Source organism: Sprattus sprattus, assembly GCF_963457725.1.
Source record: "Sprattus sprattus genome assembly, chromosome: 9".
In the NCBI taxonomy this organism is placed as follows: Eukaryota; Metazoa; Chordata; class Actinopteri; order Clupeiformes; family Clupeidae; genus Sprattus; species Sprattus sprattus.
The window spans coordinates 13989788-14006080 of NC_137928.1; the positions used below are offsets into that span (position 1 = coordinate 13989788).

A 16293-nucleotide genomic window follows, 5' to 3' on the forward strand; every position below is an offset into this window, starting at 1 on the left:
TTGAATCCTATTTGTGAGCCGAAGTCGAACTTGAAAATAAATCAAGCATAGAAAGAGGTTTAGAATGCACGGAATGTTGGGATGTAATAGCCTACTTGTTGTTCAAGGACATTGCCACTGAGATTTTTACTTTCTTGATAGTATTTTCTTGGACACTCCAAAACTGACCCAAAAATCGAAATTATTAGTACAATTTCAGATGACGAAGAAATATTGTCTTTGCCTAATACATATTGTTCTAATGATTCTTTGGCGATTCTCCATTCATGCACACTACCTGACAAGTGTTGCGTAAGTTAGTTCCACCCTATAGAAATGTGAGCGATGTTCAAGAGTTTCATTTGTTGTCGGGGATGCTCTGCCCACCGTGCCAACCAATGTGGTGAATGTATAGGTTTGGCACAGACAAGTCAACCAATCGTTTGTCTGACATATTAGCGGAGGCGGGACCAAGGAGATACTACAGTTGATTCGCTAAAGTCTCCTGTTTCACAACCCTAGGGAACTAACCAATGCAGAGCCGGTGGCCAGTTATACGAGGCTGTATCAGGTAGTGAGTAACAATTTTTCCAGCATAGGCTACTTTCTGATCACGACGTAGTGTAACAGTAATATGTGTATCGATATTTTCAAGAAGAGTCAATGACTGACATGTAGCCTATGCTAGGTAGTGTAAAACTACAGGAACAATGCGTTGTGTTCTTGTAATGAATCGAAACAATTAGAACGTTTAACTCAAAGTTAGCGACCAAATTAATTGAAGTTGCAGTATTTCGTGTAGTCCAAGGAGCACTACGTTATGCATGCGAGTGTCGTGAATTAGAGGTTTGACACGTCTTCGGTGCATTTGTACATTGATGTGTTTTCGTCGCGCGATGAGGGTGATGCAATACCGAGTACTGCTAATTTTAAGTTTAAGTCGATTTTTTTTTTTTACTGCATCGGACTCGATTAGTATGCATGGAATCGTTTGAACTGTGCACCTTCTTGATGTCATTAATCAGGTTGTAAGCTGATGTCCGGTGGTGTTTAAGGGCCAGTTCTAGCCTATCGTGGAGGGGCCACCGGCAGTTGTCTTGAGATTTTTTTTATTTTGACCACTCGCTGCAAACGATGGAGTTGTTTAACTCCTCCTTCTCACCGGGGCCTCAGCGTGCGTTAAGCATGTTGATACAAAGATACTGGCACCTGGTTACAACTACACTTGCGATAATGACTAAAAGGCGCTTTTGTAAAAAAAAAAAAAAAAAAAGGTCGCTGACATGGTCTGTAGCTTAAAAGTAGCCATATACACATTCATCATTTTTGAACTTCACCCAATAAGGAACGCTAATAGTGGCTATGACTAACGTTGCATTGCATGGCGCAAGCTTTTTGGTGAAGCATTTCTTACGTGAAACAATTGTGTTTATTCATTGTTTCAGAACACACTGCACCATGGCAACTTTGGAACAGACCAAGGAGATCTTCCGGCGTGCAGATGCAGTTTGCTTTGATGTGGACAGCACGGTCATTCGCGAGGAAGGCATAGACGAGCTGGCCAAGTTCTGCGGAGTCGGCGATGCAGTAAGGGAAATGTATGAGAGGATAAGAGCACTTGCCATGACTTCTTCCATTATTTCAAGTCTAACAGTTGAGCATCTGACAAACACTGCATTTTTTCAGACCCTCTCAACTCCTTATTTAATGCATTTTATTCCCACTCAATCTACGCACAATATTCCACAATGACAAGGCAAAAACGGGTTATTGGAGTGTTTTATTTATAATAAATTAGCAAAAGATCTATTTGAGTAAGTATTCAGACCTTTCACTTAGTATTTGTTTAAAGCACCTTTGGTAGCAATGACACACCAATCTTTTGGAAGTTTCTCCCATTCTTCTTGGCAGAATTATTCAGCTTCAACCAGGATGGGGGTTGGGTGTCAGTTCATATCCATTTGCAGGTCTCTCTAGAGTTGCTTTGTGTTCAGGTCTGGACTTTCACATTTTTTTTTCAAAGCTGTGATTTCTTGGTGGTATGGTTCGGATTGTGGTTTTGTTGAAATGTAAACTTTCACCCCAGACTGAAGGTTTTCACTTAGGATTGCTCTATTTTTCTGCATCCAGCTTTCCCTTCATCCTGACTTGTCCCCCAGTACCAGTCACAGAAAAGCATTCCCACATGATGCATGGTGCATGATGCTGCCACTAACATGTTTGACTGTAGGGATGGTATTACTGAGAATATGCTCAGCACCTCGTTTCCTCAACAGACGCAGTTAGGTATAATGGCCAAATAGTTAAAATCGTCGTTTCATCAGACCAGAGGGTCTGCAAGTATTCAGATGCTTTTTGGCAAACTTCCAGTGGGCAGTCATGTGCCTTTTAGTGAGGAATGGCTTCCATCTGGCCACTCTACTGCCAGGGCCTGATTTGTGAAATGCAGTACGGTTGTTCTTCTGTAAAGTTCTCCCATCTCCACAAGAGGTTTCTGGACCTCATTCATAATGACCATTGGGCTTTTTGGGTACCTGTTTGACCAAGGTCCTTCGTCCCGAATTGCTGGGCGGCCAGATCTAGGAAGACTGTTGTTGGCTTCAAATCTCTTTCATTTCAGGCTTCTGTGCTCTTGGGCACTCTCAATAGTCCAGAAATGTTCTCCTGTCCTTCCGCAGATCTTTGTCTTGACACAATCCTGTCTCGCAGGCCTAAGAATAATTTTCTGGGCCTCATGGCTTTGGTTTTGTCTCTGGTATACACCATGAACTGTGAGACCTTATATAGACAGATGTGTGCTTTCCCCTTATTATATCCAAGGAATTAAAGGTAGACTCCAATCAAATTGTTGAAGTATCTCAAGGACTGTTGAAGGCAGTAGAATGCATCAGAGCCCAATTGTTAGTGTACTAACCAAGGGACTGAAAACGTATGTAAACGGCGTATTTCAGTCTTTTTAATAAATTAACAATACACTCAAAAAACCTGTTTGTGTTTTGTCATTGTGGGGTATTGTGTGTAGATTGATGAGAAAATATGAATTTAATCTATTTTAAGAAGTCAAAAGTATGACAAAATGTGGAAAAAACTTGTAAAGGTCTGAAACCTTTTTCAAATGCTAGTTCTTCTAAATCAGCTTTTCAAACTAACCTTTTCCACCCTTAGGACTCGCAATGCCATGGGTGGGACAGTAACTTTTCAAACAGCTTTGTCAGAGCGCCTGTCAATCATAAAGTGTTCCAGGGAACAGGTCAACAAACTTTTAACTGATCATCCTCCCCAGTTGACTCCAGGTATTAAGTAAGTTGGTATTAGTTTTTCTTGTTTAACTGCTGTAGGAATGTTTTGCTTGGATTTACAGGTGACTCTCATAATCCCCACATAGCCTTCATCTATAAGAAATTATACAGGCTTATATTTTCTTGTATTCTTGTCTTTCCAGGGACCTCGTTGATAGACTACATGAGAGAAATGTGAAGGTCTTTCTTGTCTCCGGAGGATTTCGCTGTATCGTGGAACACGTCGCCAGCCAGCTCAGCATACCACATGACCGTGTCTATGCGAACCGCCTGAAGTTCTACTTCAATGGTGAGCAGACCCTGAGGCCCCAGAGGTCTTTGGGGACCTTCTCACAGCAGATGACATCCCAAAATATTGGTGGTCCACATTTCAAATGTCAGATTCAGGAGTGATTCATTCAGCTTTGGGTGCCCTTTGCTCAGGTGAATTTGCTGGGTATGATGAGACTCAGCCCACTGCAGAGTCTGGTGGCAAGGGCCGGGTCATCAGCATGCTGAAGCAGAAGTACGGCTTTGAAAAGGTGGTGATGATTGGAGATGGTGCCACAGATCTTGAGGCCTGTCCTCCAGCTGTAAGTATACTCTATTTCATACATGTAACCAACTTACTATTGTTAGGAGCCCCTGCACCCCCACTAGTCCTGTGGTGGCAGTCCAGAGCATGTGGTGCTTGCAGGGAGAGATTATTGATTCATTACTCACACCTGCCTAGGTGTGCCCAGTATAGGGAACTACCCAGGCCCCCTTCCCTGGCTTTCTCGCTCATGTTTCTTTGTTTCACACACATGCACGCATCTTTACACACGGGTACACCATTTTTTAAGACATGATTTTTACATTTTCCTTGTTTTTGCCTTATTTGTTTGTTTATTTAAGATATTGTCCTTTTATTTGAACAGAAATTAGACAAATACAATTAAGCAGCGCATTAGAATGCATTTTTAAAAACTGGTTTTCGGAATTTGGAAATAGTCATGGGATGCCACTGGGATCTTGTATAATTTGATTGGAAAATAGTCATGGGATTCCGCTGGGATCCTGTGGAATTTGATTGGACAATAGTCATGGGATTCCACTGGGATCCTGTGGAATTTGGTCACATCACTCCTGTGTGTTAACCCCATGATTTGGTTTTATTCACTTAACTGTGATTTGTGTTTATACAGAGTGCCTTCATTGGGTTCGGGGGAAATGTCGTAAGGCCGCAAGTGAAGGAAGGAAGCCTGTGGTATGTCACAAGTTTTGGAGAGCTGCTGAAGGAACTGGAAAAGATTTAACCTCAACCCGAAATGGGCTGCCTCACTTTTAAATGTTGGACTGAAATACTGTGCTTATGTGCCTTTTCTAGTTTTTTTTTTTTTCATGCAATTTTAGTCAGGTACACTTTGTGTATGGAGGGATTGTAATTGTTACACAAACAAAAGCGTTTGATACACCTTAAGTTTACATACAATATAAGGAACCTTCAGAAGGAGGTGTGTTATAAGATATGTAGTGGATTATTTTAATTAAGCATTCCAGTGTTTTATGGCCATTTGAGGTATTCAGTTGTTTTCCAACTGAACTTATGTGGTGTTGATCAATTTTCTAATGAGTACTACTAAACCTACTGCAGTGTTGCAAATTTTGTTACTGACACTAAATAGAGAAGATTAAAGCTTTAATATCTAATAAAGGCCTGTCGTTCTCATTTTTATACACACATAGCCATAAGAGCATTTCATATTTTGTACCATTCAAGATTTATTGTACAATCACACTAGTACATTTACATATGGTTTGTGCTGACTTGTCACTTTGAAATTCTTAGATTTAAAAACATATTGAGGCATGCCACCATTACACTTTACAACCACCCGGTCATTTGACAGCTTAAATCTGAATTACAGTGTTAAATCAGTAACAGTAAAAGCATATGCGATCAAATGGAAATTAGCACTGACACCTGTGCTGAAACTAGACATGACGGACCGTTTCAACAACAAAAATGAAAAGTTCAATACCCTGAAACAACAACAAAAGACAGAAAGATGTTTCTCAATAGGGATATATAAGCTTTTTAAATTTAAGAAAAAAAGGGGGTCACTCATCCATCCACATGGATGATACAAGAATAATGTGATTTTAGGGCGCCATTCTGTTGATACGTGGACCTGAATGACTCATCTTTCGTAACGGTAACATTTCTGTTTTCATCAGTGCTTCTGATTTGGAACAATCGACAACATATAAGTTGTTCTACTACTGGCCAGTTTGTGTGAAAGCCATTTAAGTTCAATAATTTAGTCTACAAACATAAATTCTATATACAGTAGTGTCCTTAGACACGAGGCTAGTTGAGGTTACCCATGTTTTCCTAATGGCCTGTCCCATCTGCCTCACTCCTGCACCATGTGCCAGGTCAAACAGACTTCATTGACAAAATTACAACCCTGGTGCAGTGCTTCCATTTAAAGATTTATTTATAATTTACACTTCATAAATATGAAATAAATACACAAATAACTTAGTTTACTGCTCGGGACATTAGGCACCTTTCAAAGTGCACTGAATTAAGTATTGCTTGACAAAGCAACATGTAATCTATGACAACCCTCAGCAACTTGCATCCACAGAACGCCTCTGTTAAGCAGTACTTTGGTATGTGCCGTTAATAGATGAGCTTTGACCTACTGACCAGATTTAATTGGACACAGCGTGTCAAGAATCCTGTCTGGTCTCATTGCTCATCAGGCGGTTTTAATAGTTGGGCTAATAAGGTCCACAGACTTTCAGAAGCACGCTTACAATAAGGACATGAACTTGTGTGTGTGGCGGGGGGGGGCAATGTTGCCTGAATTCCATGAGATTGGTACCTTTCTGAAGTATTAACTTCAGTTTGCTGGTGCAAAACTTGGACACATAATAAATTAAGAAAAAAGGATGTCAATGTTGGTTGGCATTGGTTGAAAAGGAGCAGAGACTGACGGCAGTGAGAATTCCTAACTGGTCCAGACTTAAGCTTTCGGGAGGCTGTCGGAGATTACTGCAATGGGGATGCCTTCGAGGGGATCATTATCCTGGAATCCATGTGCTGAATCAGGGGAACTATGACAAAAGAGACATGCCATCATGGGCCCCTGTGCTTCAAGTACCTCACTATAATCCTCAAGCGCAAAACAGTTCTTACATAGTTCAAATAGTTCTTACATTTGGTTCTACTGAGCATGTGAGCTCATTGTTCACATTTAGTCATTCCTGAGGATATTAGTGGATATAATGAAATATCATTCTGTGCGATGTGACATATCTCACCTGTGTAATACACAACCTCATCCCATCCCTCTTGGTGCCAAGCAGCATTCCTGGTGTTCTCTCGAGTCAGCAGATCTTTGTAGGCTGAAACACACACACACACACACACACGTGTAAAGACAACTTACTGTGCTGATGTGTCTTACTTTAACCAGTCTGAGGCTTTATTAGTGCGTTAAAAGTGCAGACAGTATGCGGAAACCAAGAGTTCCTACCCCACAGATGATGCACCATGTAGAGATTTCCAATTTGAGAGAAGAAGCCCCCCACGGCCTCCTGGTTGTGTTGGCGGTATCCAATGGCTCGAGCCCTGAAGACGCACAATAATAATCACAAAGAGGATAATCCACACTACTTCAAAAAACAACACCTGAGTAAAAGTTGTGTTTAAACTGTGATTGCCATGTACTGATCCCTTGTCATTACAAACATGCTGGTTTCAACATGCAGCAGTTTTTTCAGTTCCCAGTTCATCCGATTCAGTTTCTGATTTGCCCATAATTGCATGGGTTTTACATATCGATTAAATGAAAAGGGTTGTTTTGCTTTACTTTGGCCAAGATTAGTTATTTGAGGGACTAAGACAAACTCATTTAGTTCTGCTTCTGAATCAGTTCCCATGGATTACACAGACGATAGATCTTCAAATCACTGCCACCATTGCACCACTCACTGGAGAAAACAATCTTTTTGCTTGTTTTTGAGTTTTTACACCTTATGTAACAGAATAATCCGGGTGAAGGTGTTCCCCTTTTAGATCTGTTGAGAAGCAACAAGATAATGCCAGATGGTCAAAAAGATGCCTGCAATGATGCCAATACAAAGAATATACTGTTACTGGTCAAAAAACTGACACAATAGACCCAATGGCAAACACACCATGGACAGGTAATGTTTTGACTTAATGTGTTAATGCTCTGGTTGAGAAAAAAAAATCTTTGATCCTCTGGGAATTCTCTTAATAAAGTCCTAAAAGAAATGGACTGAAAATTAGAAATCCATGGCAAGATGTAGGCTAAGTACAGATGAGTGAATTAAATATGATTAGACAGCCTTACCAGTAATTACCCCACTCAATCATCGTTCCGGGCTGAGGAGGAAGCATAGAAAATGATACTGGTCATCTAACCATCCAGCTGTACAGTCAGAGCGCTACTGAAATGCATCACTGACTGAGTATCCCACATATTGCCAGCTGTTAAAAGACACTAGCAGTAGTCTCCCGGAATAATTCCAGCATAGGGAAAGCAACACATGTGCAGGGGATATTTGCACTATTATAAACATGTTACATGGTACAAGTGCAGTGTAGCTTGCTGAATCACAGATACTCACTCTTAACTGGTAGGACCTGAGCTCGTAGATGTTAGGCCCGTCTCTGGGCACAGGCTCGTTCCAAAAGCTGAACTCCAGCAGCAGCTGGTTCCTGCGGGAGAGCAGCATCTTCCCTCGCTCCTGTCTGTACTCCATGAACTCCTACACACAGGGCCGCACGAGAGAGGATCATCGCTCAACAACGCGCAGTGAAGTACGGTGATCTTTTAGCGACTTAGCACGACTCAGCGTGTTTATTCAAGATGTACTAACGTAACTGATCATAAACCAAGATGACAACATCTCACCTTGTTGTTTTTGAGTTTATTCATGACTTCAGTAAGGGCTGGGTACCCTCCCCGGTATCGCCACAGGTGAACTGTACCAAACAAGCATTACCATTATGACAACTGTGTGCACTCTATATACATTTACTCAAGTAATCAAGATCATTATTATTAATATTCTAACACACAATTCTAGTCAAACTCTGTAAATGGAGAATGAACATATTGGCCTCAGACTGAGCCATAAACAATCCCAGCTAAGGGGTATGATCTGATTTGCAGTTGAGCTCAAATATCAACAACCTTTAGGAAATCAAATCGCGGACTGCGTCTTTTATCAAATTACTATATCAAACAAAACACCTACAACTTATTATCAGAAACATCTGTAACACTGTGTCATTAAGGAAAGCATACTATGCAAATTAGTAGTATCAGTAGTATTGAGTTGTGCAAACTTGAGTTAATATACTAACACAGCAGATCATTGACAGCTTTAGACATAACTGAGAAAAGTTGAGCAATTGCAGAACTATAAAGTGAGGTTTGCATACAACAGCCTAGAGCTGTGTATTATCAAGTATTGTTCAATCTGGTCTGTGATTTTAGATAGGGTTTGGGAGCTCTGATTCCATATCCTACCAGCCTGATCCTGCTCTCCATACCAGGTATTCCAAGTTCCCACTAGTTCACATGGGTAGGTCTTATCAGCATGAATGGATGGCAAAACCTCCTCACTGTGAACAGAGGACACCTTTAACCGGGCACATACCACAAGCTTAAGAGAGACTCAACTTTGTCTTTTTCCTGTCAGTGCTGACAACTGTATGTAAGAGGACACGACGTTGGTGAGAAGAAGTTGCATGCTAGTGTGTTAGTTATCATAAAGAAATTACAATTACATGTTAACATGTAGTATTTGTTGAGAACAGCAGTGTAATACAGTAGTAGATGTCATGCACAACTTCAGAGCAGAAAGGCAAAACATGACCCAGACGGAAAGTGACTGTTTACACACCAGAGTTTGTTGTAGGCCTCCAGGCACTCAGGCTTCACATTGTGAACTAGAAGAGAATAACTGTCATCAGATGTGCTCTGCTTACTTTTAGACACGATCAACATAAGAGTAGGGGGTTTCAGTTCTGGAACTATATATATTATCAAGAAAGTTTAAAATGAGTTTGTTCCCCAAGTTCACTTACACTGAATTTTATATAGATTGTGGTCCTCCTTCTTGGCAATTAGATTAGAGTGAGCATCCTTTCGAGGATCCACTTTACGCACAAACAGCGACTTAAACCAGCTGTCTTCTCGCTGTTTATGACTAGATGCTGACAAGCCCCTGAAAATAATGCAGAAGAACATTACAATTACAAATCGGAAGATTTAGAGAAGGTGTGAAATTAAACCGTGTCCAAAGCACAGTTGTTACATGACCAAATAATAACGGTAGTCTTTAACCACTGTGGTTAAGTGAATACATGTTCAAGACACTGGGTTAGTAATTTCTATCGTCAGTATTTAAGCACAATCTTATTTGATCAGGAGTTTGAGAGCTTTACATAGGCAGCTTATCTTTGAGGCAGAAAGGGTCGTGCGGTAGCTCAAGGTAAACGGAACGGACTACTCGGCAGCTTGTTAATTTGAACCCTTATTTTGAACGCAGCACAGCATACGCACTTACATGCTACATACATCGAATATTCTTTATACGTCCGTTGACTGCTTCCGCTAAAACAGCTTGAGAAGTTAGCTTGCTACATTGTTTCTACAGTTTCAAAACAGAAATACACCATCACTGCTATTGCAGCACATTCGCAGGCTCACATTGATGTATAGTCGTGAACCACACAAATGTCTATGGTTTCTAAATAAAGGCTTTAAATGAATATTGCTGTTGACGTTTTACCTGGTGTTTTATCCATCTTGTGATTTAGATGGTAGCTACATTTGTGACCTTGAGCAGTAAATCTTTTTATTTGCATTGGTTTACCACGTAATGTAAGACAGTCGGACAGTGTACATATTTAGAATGTATATCCACCTTAGACTATTTACCCAACTCATTGCACTCCGTTGAAATGTTACATTTTAACTCTGTAACTACATGAAAACACAAGAGCCTAGTAATAACTCAGTATATTGGGCTACATATTAGCATCTGTTACAGCCAGCAAGGACCAAGATGCAGCACACTCGCGCGTCTCTTTTAGCAGGCAAGGCATAAACTTGAAGAGAAATGATTGACCCCCCGACAAAAATAACCAAACCTGATCACATCGACGACCAGCACTTTCGTTCGGGCCTTGTTTTTAACCTGATTCAGGCCATTGGCACCCTTCTGAAGGACTCGAGCCGCCATCTTTCATTGACAGCACCAGCACCGTAGAGTCCAGCCAAAACTGAGTTAAGCTTTTGTTAATAACCCACATTACCAGTAGAGGGTAGTAAGGAACCATGTATTCTTATTTACAGCTTGCCTTTCAAGAATTCAATTTAGTTTAAGCAAAAATCATATTAATATTTCTTTTAAAACTTCTTTCATAACTATTTAGGCGATGATATATTGACAATGTTAGTAGCAAGGAGAACACTTTTCTGACAGGAGCTCAGTGTAACCTTAGGGTTCGTCAAACTGGTCTAGTTCATCAGTCACACAATAGGGCCCTTATTAAATGAGAAGTTCATTCATAGGCAGTTCAAAGACGTTCAGGCTTTTAAAGACTTTTAAGGATTGTTTTTGAAAAGATAAAATGCAACAACAACCAAATGCTACTGTCAATCACCAAAGGTTTATTTATTGGACATTTTATTATGACAATCTGTGATGAAATGGTCAGTAAAAAAAAGCTGAACATTGGGTATTAGACAGAGAGGGTACTGGGAGGTATTTGGTTTAATAGAAAACAAAAAAAAACATATAACCTCTTGAAAATCAGGCATTTATGGGAGAATGGCACCAATCAACTCTCAAACAAACGTGGCGCTTCTCTCGACGTGAGGCAGTCCGTTGCGTGAATGCCACGTGTGCAGCGAGTCATATCCAGTTAGCTCCTGGCTCATCTCAGCATTGGCTAAGGTTGGTGACAAGTCTGATAGGGCAGACAGGGAAGTGAACAAGTCATAATCAAAGCTTTTGAAGGCGTCCTCGGTCACGCCCCTCCTGGCCTTCTCCGGGCGGTCGGGGTGGTTCTTCAGCTCCAAGATCAGCTCCATGGGCCTCTTCTGCAGGAGCTGGGAGTCAAAGGACGTGCCAAAGAAGAAGCGCTGCATCTTAAAGCGCTCCAAGCAGTGCAGACGCTGGAGTGGAGTCTTGCAGAGGAGCTACAAGAGAAGGGAAAGTTGCATGAGTGGAGGTGTTCCATATTATATTTGGGCCTTATTGTATCATAGTGCCGACATTACAATGCCAGCCTGAAAAGCTAATTGTGGTAAGGTAAGACTGAACTGAAAGCTTAATAAAATCAATACAAATCTAAAAAAGTCAAAGAAATAGAACAGTCAGAACAGTCTTTTGCATATATGGACTGGGTAACCATTTTATTATATATATAACTAATTAATATCACTGAGAGCATCTGCCTCTGAATGATGGGCATTCAAGGACAGGTAAAAGTACTCACGTCTGTGACGAGCAGGGACAGTGATTGGCTGAATGTGTCTGGCATATCATATGTACATCTTCTCACTCTTCCCAGCATTCTGCCATGATTGTCCTCTGGTGGAACGGGAAACTGAATGGGCAAAGGGAACAGATACACCAGTTCAGTACAGTCTCATGGGCCCACAGCCCTTTTGCAGGGGCACTTCAAACTCAATGGTGTTTGTATGATTCAAAATAATAAGGGAAGGTTTAAATCTAATATGTACCTTTCCAGTGGTCAATGCATACAGCAGGATCCCAAGGGACCACCAATCAGCAGCATGGTTGTAGGGACCTCCACTCAGGACCTCCGGAGCTGGCCAATCAGGAGTTTAAAACGCAGGTTTACCCAACACAGCATGGAATGTGAAAGCAATAAAAAACATAGGAAAACTAAGGATTTCTACTATGAGACCAGGAAGGTATTTCGGAGAGTGCTTAAAAGAAGCAACCAGAAGCAGGATTTCCACCAGGCTTTGTAAACACTCAGGAGCTACTAACTAACCCATGTACTGGATTGTCCCACAGATGGTGTATGCCCTTCCCCCACGCTCCAAGCGACGAGACAGCCCAAAGTCAGCCAAGCGCAGGTGACCTGGAATCCAGACATGACATGAATACACCACATTAGCCCTCTTCAGTAGAATTCACCAATGTGTGAGATTTCCACAGCAGTCACACAACTATTATAGATGTCACAGGAGGTAATGTTATTGAAAGTGGCTGATGCTGAGAGACACCAGTTGAAATAATAAAATAAAATAAGGTCTATTTGTTCAGGGCATAATCAGCCAGACATATATGACTTGTGTTACTATTCTGTAGCTTCATATCTTCATAGAAATGTCTCAATAATTTGCAACACATGGCAGCATGACGACAAAGTAAATATTTGTCTTAACATGACTGTCTTCAAATCTTTCTGGTATAGATTTACCTTGATCAGTCAAGAGAACATTCTCCATCTGTAAAAAAAAAAAAAAAAAAAAAGACAATACAATACACAAAAAACATTAAATTAAATGAAGCTAAATAAATGAATTCAATTAAAGTCAATTAAATAAACTACACTAATGGATGTTAAGATGTTCATACCTTCACATCTCTGTGCATGATCCCAAAATCGTGCAAAAACCCTAAAGACAACACCACAATGGTTAGTGGTGGCATCCATCAGTCCACATTAAAAACACTAAAACAAAACCCGTGCCCTTACTCGTGTTTTGTAACAGTCCAGTAGAGGCTTATATAACAATTAGATAAGACATTGTGACGACTGCTGTTTTTTTTGGAGAAGTGTCTTCAAATCTGACTAACACGGCTGCAAATCCAAGTTGCCCAGAGCAAAGTTGTGTGGTGCATGACTATTTCAGCAAATAAGACTCAGATGAACTACTGTAAAGGCTGCGCAAATACTGTTTTCTTATAGCCTCACTTTGATGTACTGTATGTTCTTTAGTATTAATCACGGTTATGAAGGGGTTATCATACTGGCACCACCGAATTTTGATAATCCTCCCAGGCTTTGAAAATTCCATCAGATAGTTCCAATGCTTAAGATAGGTCAGCTCCAAGGGGAGTATACAATGTGACTGTTCTGTCAAACAGCTCCATGAATTTTCCACATGGCCTGCCCTGCCCTGGCCTGCCATTGCCCAGGGGCCTGTCATGTGCCGTCTCACTCACCCAGGGCACAGCCCAGCTCTGCTGCATACACCCGCACCTCGGCCTCCTCAAACTGGCCGTTCAGAGTCCAGTAGGTGTACAGGTCCCCAGTGCTGCAGTAGTCACACACTATGGGCAACAGAGATGTGGTGTTGTTTTAATATCTGAACAGTAGAGTTGTTTAACCCTTGACATGCAGTCAAGAGGCGAGCTACTGTTGAATATGTAAACAATAACAACACAATAATTTGGTTTGTCACAGACGTTGCAAACTTTATATTTTCCCAATGATTCTGGAACATTCAAGTATATCCAAATACACTCTAGTCACAAACCAAAAACAAGGGCTACAACTCAAAGCATAAAACAGCATCAAGTTAGGGGATGGGTTTCCAAACCACAAAAGAGCACAGGGAGGAACAGGTGAACACTGGTGCAGAGCTGGTCGGATAGGGTCTACAAAACACACTGTGTTGGAGGTACTACAGGAGAAGAAGCTTGAGGGGTTCAAAATAGTGAAATATAGAGTTAAGTGGAGCAGCAAGACAGTGTTTGGGGGGAAAAGAAAAGGTGAAAAAGCTCTTAAAAGAGAAGCAGAATATGTCTGCAAAGCATGGCACACTTCAAGCTGTGTAAAATGATTGTGGCAACTATAATAAAAAAAGGAAAAAAAGAAAAGTGAAATATTGAGAAATATTGAGATTTCACAAAACTGCCTCGGTGAGGATTGCCTTAGGAGGAGCAAGGGTACAAAGAGGGTGCGGGTGGGGTTGGGGTTGGCGGGGCGGGGGGGGCACTGGGCACTCTCTGCTGTGCGTTGAATGACTCACTAATAAAGAGGTGGCGCTGAGTCTGCCAGCAGTCCAGGAGATTGTGAAGAAATGGGTGTCTGACCTGCCTCTGCAAGCCAACAGTCAGTAAACCAAAACAAACAAACAAACAAACAAACAAACATGGAATCAGCATAGATATGGAGTATGAGCATGGAGTGGATATGACACGTGTGATCTTGTTAAAGCTCCAAACCATACATTTGTAGGGCACAACGTGAAGATGAAGTTCATGTTAAAAGCAAGCAGACAGCAAGCGGACAGACAACAAGTGAGTGAACCACCTGGTGAATCTCACGGCGACCTCATTGGCTCAAGCCAAGTCGAACCCACAGCATATCAGCCCAACAGATAATCTCTTGGTGTGGAAGAGACCTACCTGAATGATGACCTCTTCCTTTGACTGCTCCAGCACACCATGCTTCAGTATCTCAGACTTGGGCAAAACCTGACCATAGATAAAATTATACACAGAAACAGAACAAATATAAATCTGTTGATATTCAAAAATGTCAGTATGTCAGTATGCTGGATCAAGTGAATTTCAAGTCATTTAAGTATTATATCAAACTAACACCCCCTTTTATTCTATTGTATTGTATTTTATTTATTTATTTTAATTGTGTATTTTTTTCTGTCTTTATTGCCCTGATTGTTGTGTGGTGTTTGTATAGTGTAGAATATGAATGTGATGTTAAATGTGAGGCGTAAAACCAATAAACACTTTGATTGTAAAAGAATATTAACCTTGACTGCATATATTTTCTCCCCTGAACAATCCTTTACTTTCAGGATGGGCCCAAAGGAGCCTTTAGCTATGAGTTCCAGTATCTGGGGGAAAAAGAGCAGTAAAAATGCATGTCGCTTCATCGATAATACCAAACAAGATATGACATTTTCCAGTACTTTCAAGCAAATACTGCACTAATCAGCCAGATCTTGTAGTAACCACTGGTATGAAATATCTGGATCTGGTGCTTTAACTGTAGCCTATGTTTCAGTACTGTAAGCTACTGTTGCATTCACTCTAAAAGAATAGGACATTGACTTGAATTAACGTGACAAAAACAGTGACTGCGAAGGTGGGGGTGCTCCACCTGGAAGTTGAATTGTCCAGGGAAGTTACGGTGTGGGAATTCTGGCAGAAAGAGGGAAATGAAGCCAGGGAGAGTCCACTCCATACGAGGCCTCTCCGGATCCGGTAGCAGGGACTCGGGGATGGAGGGCTGTCTGTCTTGGAGCATTCGCCTGGTGGGCTGGCTGAGTGCGTTTATGTGCCGATTGCGAAGCACTCCGGAGACAGACAGGAACACTTGCCATCCTGGGACAGTTGACCTGTCCACAGATGGGCTCTGTTTCTGGATTAAAGATGGCAGCAAGTAGCCTACATTAGTGAGCGTCTTAATCCATGTGCGGGCTGATCTGTCATAGTGTTTCCCCACACACCCCAATATCAGGGGCAAACACAAAAACTGTTGCGATTCAGCGGATCTAGGCTACAGCACACAACATTATCACATGGTGAATTTATGGTGTTTGTGATTTAAACCACTCTGACAGGTCTGCCAGAACACAAGACAAGAGGATTAAAACGTTCAGACAAAGACTGGCCACTGATAAACAGACTAGTCCATAGCCCATTGCATTTTGCGTCACAGATTAAATGCACTTCACTGACTTCAGAACACACTTGGGTCTTTGTTACAATTTAATAGCTCTATCTGCAAAATCACAAATATATCTCATTCAATAAAACCCACCGATGTTATGATTAGTCTCCGTAGTGAACTAAGTTAGTAGGCTACGCTATCGTGTGACCGATCGTTCGACTGATAACACAGGCGGAGTGGCATATGTCTTGATAGACTTACCTTGTCTTTGCTGACGCTCGCACCCATCACATTTTTATGTGCTGATAGACAAGTTATCAGTACGTTCAAGAATCACCATCGGTTATGTTGTCGTTGTTGGGATCTCTTCAT

General features: G+C 41.3%; 3 protein-coding genes across 4 annotated transcripts; 1 reads left to right on the top strand and 2 right to left on the bottom strand.

The window, feature by feature from the left end:
• Positions 1–512: 512 nt before the first annotated feature.
• Positions 513–4878, top strand: psph (phosphoserine phosphatase; the record flags this gene model as incomplete). 2 transcript variants are annotated; one of them, XM_080844917.1, is made up of 6 exons in its annotated part: positions 513–550; positions 1425–1577; positions 3145–3279; positions 3422–3567; positions 3702–3850; positions 4445–4878. In XM_080844917.1, 6 exons carry the CDS (start codon positions 513–515, stop codon positions 4553–4555), a joined length of 732 nt encoding a protein of 243 aa, XP_080701043.1. In that variant the 3' UTR covers positions 4556–4878. The 2 variants fall into 2 exon arrangements, with proteins under 2 accessions (XP_080701043.1, XP_080701042.1); XM_080844916.1 differs by lacking the exon at positions 513–550 and having other exon boundaries at positions 1331–1577.
• A 182-nt stretch (positions 4879–5060) lies between these two features.
• On the bottom strand, positions 5061–10552 carry nipsnap2 (nipsnap homolog 2). Its single transcript, XM_080844424.1, has 10 exons — positions 10444–10552; positions 9376–9515; positions 9192–9237; positions 8816–8910; positions 8195–8265; positions 7908–8048; positions 7631–7662; positions 6788–6882; positions 6573–6656; positions 5061–6365 (listed from the first exon to the last, which is right to left on the bottom strand). The coding sequence occupies exons 1-10, from the start codon at positions 10533–10535 to the stop codon at positions 6301–6303; spliced, it is 861 nt and encodes a 286-aa protein (XP_080700550.1). The 5' UTR covers positions 10536–10552; the 3' UTR covers positions 5061–6300.
• A 591-nt stretch (positions 10553–11143) lies between these two features.
• On the bottom strand, positions 11144–16237 carry aldoca (aldolase C, fructose-bisphosphate, a; the record flags this gene model as incomplete). Its single annotated transcript, XM_080844224.1, has 12 exons — positions 16183–16237; positions 15409–15669; positions 15059–15142; positions 14691–14759; positions 14312–14381; positions 13503–13610; positions 12912–12952; positions 12754–12781; positions 12322–12411; positions 12044–12132; positions 11797–11907; positions 11144–11497 (listed from the first exon to the last, which is right to left on the bottom strand). The coding sequence occupies exons 1-12, from the start codon at positions 16207–16209 to the stop codon at positions 11144–11146; spliced, it is 1332 nt and encodes a 443-aa protein (XP_080700350.1). The 5' UTR covers positions 16210–16237.
• Between the last annotated feature and the right edge of the window lie 56 nt (positions 16238–16293).

What these genes read in the sequence shown, in the direction of transcription:
- nipsnap2 (XM_080844424.1), bottom strand. Translation starts at nt 10,535, where the DNA reads ATGGCGGCTCGAGTCCTTCAGAAGGGTGCCAATGGCCTGAATCAGGTT. An exon ending in CAATCTATATAAAATTCAGT is followed by an intron (nt 9,238 to 9,375) that starts GTAAGTGAACTT and finishes ATTCTCTTCTAG; the next exon opens with TTCACAATGTGAAGCCTGAG. An exon ending in ATAAACTCAAAAACAACAAG is followed by an intron (nt 8,049 to 8,194) that starts GTGAGATGTTGT and finishes CCCTGTGTGTAG; the next exon opens with GAGTTCATGGAGTACAGACA.